Consider the following 5,163-nt stretch of genomic DNA (forward strand, 5'->3'; position numbering starts at 1 on the left):
GACAAAACACGTACAGACAAAGAAGCCAAGACAAGCACGTTCAGACAAAGAATCCAAGACAAGCACGTTCAGAAAAAGAAGTCAGGACAAAACACGTACAGACAAAGAAATTCCAGCAAAAAGATAGGATCTAATGAACCCGAGCCCGACCGGACGGCGTGCGTGCTTCTGTGCGAAGCACCGCGCGTATGGGAAAGGCAACCTTGCCCTACTCTAGGCCTTCCCTCCAAGCACAAAAGTCTAATGACCCAAGGGCCATGCCCTTATAGCCAATTCTATGGTATTTAAGTCTAAAAATCTTTAGATTTTAGTCAATGTGGGACTATTGTTTTATCTATTCAAATGAAAAAACAATTAATGGGCAATAGGTCTAGGGATCAAAACATAGTCCATGAAAAAATTGGTATTTTTAAAGCGTTTTTTCTAACATACCTTTCATTGGAGAAACAATTGAGTTCTTCATTCCTAACGACTCACTAGACATACCAATGTTCTTCAAAAAGAGATTATCCAGGTATATATTTATTTTTTCTCTTCGCTTTTGTTAATAACAAATACTTTGATACTTGAGTTATCTACAAATATACACGCACTGATCATGCATGTTGTTTGATCAGATATGGAACGTTGTTTAAGACCAATCTGGCATGTCAAAACATGGTAGTATCGTTGGACCCCGATTTTAACCACTTTATATTCCAGCAAGAACGAAAGACTGTAAGGTTATGGTACTCAGATTCTTTTTCTTCAATTTTCGGGGATGTCATTAACTCTCAAACCGATACTCAAATTCTCAAGTACTTTAGAAACTCGCTAGTAAATATATTCGGTACTAAATCACTCAAGGAGAACTTTTTTCCTAAATTAGAAGTCCTGGCTAACCAGTATCTACAAACTTGGTCTACTCAACCTTCTGTCGAGCTTAAAGCATCAATCACAAGTGTAAGCATTCACTGACACTCTTAATATATATGTTTCGAGTACTCGTATGTTTAACTTAAAACTATATATATTAGACAAATACATTCTTGCTGAACTCTGCCTTTATGGCACGACACCGATTCATGATTGTGGTGATTTTATCTGCAGGCGATATTTGATTTGACAGCGGAACATCTTTTCCATTATGATGCTAATAGTTCTTCGGATAAGAATCTAGGTATCATGTTCGCCGACTTCTTCAAAAGTATTATGACGTTCCCCATCAACATCCCTGGTACTGCTTTTTACAGATGTATGCAGGTAAGTAGTATATATATGGAATTGTGACGAACTTTATTAATTGAATTCTAATAATGTTTATCAATGCATGTCTTTGTATGCAAATCTCATTTGTCTTGTACATATGTTAGAATCAAAAGAAGGCAATACAATTGATGAGGGAGATACTGCATGAAAGATATAGGTCGACTGAGAAAAAAGGAGATTTTCTTGATCAAGTCATTGAGGACATGAAAAGTGAAACAAAGGAATTCATGACAGAGGATTTCGTTATGTACTACCTGTTTGGAATTCTACTTTCTACTTTCGCCACCATTTCTTCGAATCTCACTTTAGCATTGACGTTTCTCACAGACCACCCTGCTGTGGTGAAAGAGTTATTGGTTAGTGTATTATTACCAAACTAAATCCTTAATTCGCTGAATATATATGTTGCCTATATTAATTTAAGTAATACTGGTTCATTTACTTACTTTCTGATTATTTACTTAACTAGGAAGAACAAGAAGAAATTTCTAAAAGTAGAGGAGATAATCGGGATACACCTCTTACATGGGAAGAATATAAAACAATGAAATTCATGTCCCAGGTATGTATGTAGTCAGCTAGAACCAGTAATCGGATACCCTACATTAATTTATATACTTTACCAGATTGAATCGATCCTAATTACAGGTTCTCACTGAAACACTAGGGATGTCTAATATTGCCCCAGCGTTGTTGAGAAAAACCACCAAAGATATTCACGTAAATGGTACGTAAAATTTATTTCACTTATTTGTTTTGAAATCAAATCCATGATGCTTGCCTTCGGTTGTAATTTCTGTTATGGACTTATTCTCTCTTGGTACCAAAGTTTAAGGCCAACAATTAATCAGGTACCACTGTCATAAACCTTGGGAACCAAACACAAAAACAGCTTGACCAAGTTAGCCCCTCAGTGTCATTTACATGTGTTCTGTCTGATTAAAATGAAGGACATCATCCATCAGTTTGGATATATATGATATGGATACATTTAAAATGAATCTTTTATTTACAGGATATGTCATTCCAGAAGGCTGGGGAATTATGCTTGTTTCTTCAGCGGTTCATATGAACCCGGACAAGTTTCCTGATCCACAAAAATTCGATCCATGGAGATGGAATGTAAGTATATATGCAACAGAGAGCTGACACGACTAAAACCTCATGTTTTTTCAGATAAAAAAAAATGATCAGGGTTAAAGTTTCTCAATAGCTCACAAGTCATAAATTAACTTTTACAATGTAGACTTTTATTTCTTAGTTCAATGGGATTTGTAAACAGGATATTAATACGAGTGCACCACTTAAGGATTTTATGCCATTTGGTGGAGGTATGAGACATTGTGTAGGAGCTGACTTCAGCAAGACGCTGATGGCTATATTTATACGTGCTTTGATCACTAATTTCAGGTTAGTATTTGTAAGCAGCTTATAAGTCTTTATTTAATAAATTTATGAAATTTCGCTACCTCCATGGGTAGTTTTAGTAAACTTATAAATGAAATGTCAAATGTTAGTGAGTTTACCAATCTACTCAGGGTATTTAAACGGACTCGAGGCTAAATTATTGTATTTAATAACTCATATTTTCTTTTTGTTGATTAGCTGGATAAAAACAAGAGAATTTTAACAAACTGTTACACTTCCAATTTCATGTTTCAAAAACTGCCACCGTTTTTTTCAAAGTTTATTAAATGCCACAATTGTTAGTGTTTCCGTCCAAACTCACCTAATTGGTCAAAAGTTTGCTGACCAGGTCAAGATTCTTACACCTGTCTATATATCGACGGCTCAAGAATAGCATCACGAGATAATTACACGTGGCAGTGAGTTAATTTACTATCCTATCCTTCACGGAACGAAACCACAACAAGGCTTTTACTTTCTCATTCATTTCGTTCTCTCCGTGTCTCTCTTTTCCAGCGGAGAAACTTAGGTTAAAGAAAACTAGGGTTCTACAGAGGGATTTGGTTTAGTTTGTGAATCTGAGTGAAGGGTTTTGTAAAGTTCAAGATGAAGAAGAAAAAGAACGGGAAGAACAACCAGTTGTATGTTTTACTAAAACCCTAACTTCGTTTTTTTCAATTTCTTAAGAAACCCATCTCTTTTTTCATCTTTTTTTTGTCTTCTTTTCATTTTGTTACTTAAATCGATGTTGTTGCATGTTAGGGTTTTGAATCTAAGCATGAGTTGATGTTTGGTTTGTTTTCTGATTTAGTTAGGGTTAAATTTTCTCTGAAATTTTTCTGTAATTTTTAATTAGGGTTTGATTGTTTCAGTAAAGTTCATAGTGAATCGAAGCATGAGTTCAATTTCTGAAGTTCATTTGTTTACTTATGGCAGTGATGAAACATATTATCCATATAGAGACATCAGCGTGTTGGTTATGGACATCAATATGACTTTGTTCTTCCCTCACATGGATAGAGAAAAAATTGACCTCAAGGAATTTGAGCAGATTTTGCGTGTTAAGTTGCGCCTAACTGAAAATGAAATTCCTAATTTATATTGGATGATAGAACCATGTTTGCCTGAGATTATGGATAGTAATGAGGACTTGTTTAAGTTCTGGGAGCATGCAGTAGCTGATGATAAATGATTTATATGTTTACATTTGAAGATATCAAATTCTGAATTCGGTAATGACAATGACTTCATTGAGGCTGCAATGGAACAACCAGTGACAGTAATTGATGAGACTCCAAAGAAGTCCCATAAGAGGATTGCTAAAAAGCCAGTTTCAAAGGAAAAGTCTGTAAGGAGATCACCAGAAAAGACTGTAAGGAGATCACCAAGGTTGCAAGCTCAGTCAAAGTTTGAAAACTCAAATGGAGGAGTATCTAGGAAATTGTTTGTGGATCTGTTAAATGAAATGGAATCTCAGGGTTATTCTTGCGTTAGTCAAGCCAGTGTTGTGGGTTCTAGCAGTGTACCAATTCAAGTGACTGAAAACTTTAACCATGATTACTGGGTTGATCCAGTCAAGAATACTGATGCAGTGAACCAGATTGATGCAGTGAACAACAATTATGCAGGGGTCAGCAGTGATGATGATGAGGAGAATGTGGTGTTAGAGAACACTACTGTGGATGAATGTCACCCCATTGAAGATCCAAATGCTCCACCAATATATGACAGTGATGAAGAGGATGATATTGATTATGAAGATATTGTCAAGACATATAAAGTTGGAGATGAAAGTAGTGATTCAAGCAGCGGTGAAGAAGATGATGAAGAAGGTATTGAAGTATTAACCCTTTGATGTTTATAACTTATTGTCTATTTCCCCTTTCTTTAAATGTACTAACACTTTGATGTTGTTTGTTAATTGCAGTTTCTAATGATGGTGGGAGTAATGATAATAATGATTGTCTTGAAGCAATAGATGATAAAGATGTGAAAGCGAAGTTTGATTACAAGAACTGAAATGAAGACTTCAATATGCACGGTGATGAAGAAGAAGAACCCTTATTCCATGTAGAAGAAGAGGTGGCTCCTGTTGATCCTAATTGAGGTAAAGTATGCTTTTAATAACAAGAAGGCATTTAAGAAACATCTTAGGGGTTATTGTGTAAAAAATAATTATCAGTACACTATTTACAAGAGTGACAAAACTAGATTAAGAGTCAGATGTAGGTTTAGGGAAGAGTATGGATGTCAATGGTTTGTAAATGCTAGCATAATAAGGCATGAGCCTACTTTCATTGTTAGGAAGGTTAATCTAGAACATACTTGTGTTGGAAATCCAAAGAGTTTTAACAGATCTGCCAATCCTGAGTTTGTAAAAGAAGTGGTACATGAGAAGTTAAAGGAGACAGCTGGGCCTTTAATTCCAAAGCCTAGACATATAGCAAGAGACTTTTTTGTTACTCACAACATAGATATACCATATATTTGTGCATGGAAAGCAAGAAA

General features: G+C 35.4%; 1 protein-coding gene across 1 annotated transcript; it reads left to right on the forward strand.

Annotated features, from left to right (window-relative positions):
* Positions 1-657: 657 nt before the first annotated feature.
* LOC113291335 (cytochrome P450 87A3-like) lies at positions 658-3,847 on the forward strand. The gene is made up of 8 exons (XM_026540882.1): positions 658-942; positions 1,090-1,242; positions 1,353-1,604; positions 1,718-1,810; positions 1,897-1,975; positions 2,264-2,370; positions 2,531-2,658; positions 3,592-3,847. Exons 1-8 carry the CDS (start codon positions 658-660, stop codon positions 3,845-3,847), a joined length of 1,353 nt encoding a protein of 450 aa, XP_026396667.1.
* Positions 3,848-5,163: the final 1,316 nt, after the last annotated feature.

This window comes from Papaver somniferum, chromosome 6 (assembly GCF_003573695.1).
Source record: "Papaver somniferum cultivar HN1 chromosome 6, ASM357369v1, whole genome shotgun sequence".
NCBI lineage: Eukaryota > Viridiplantae > Streptophyta > Magnoliopsida > Ranunculales > Papaveraceae > Papaver > Papaver somniferum.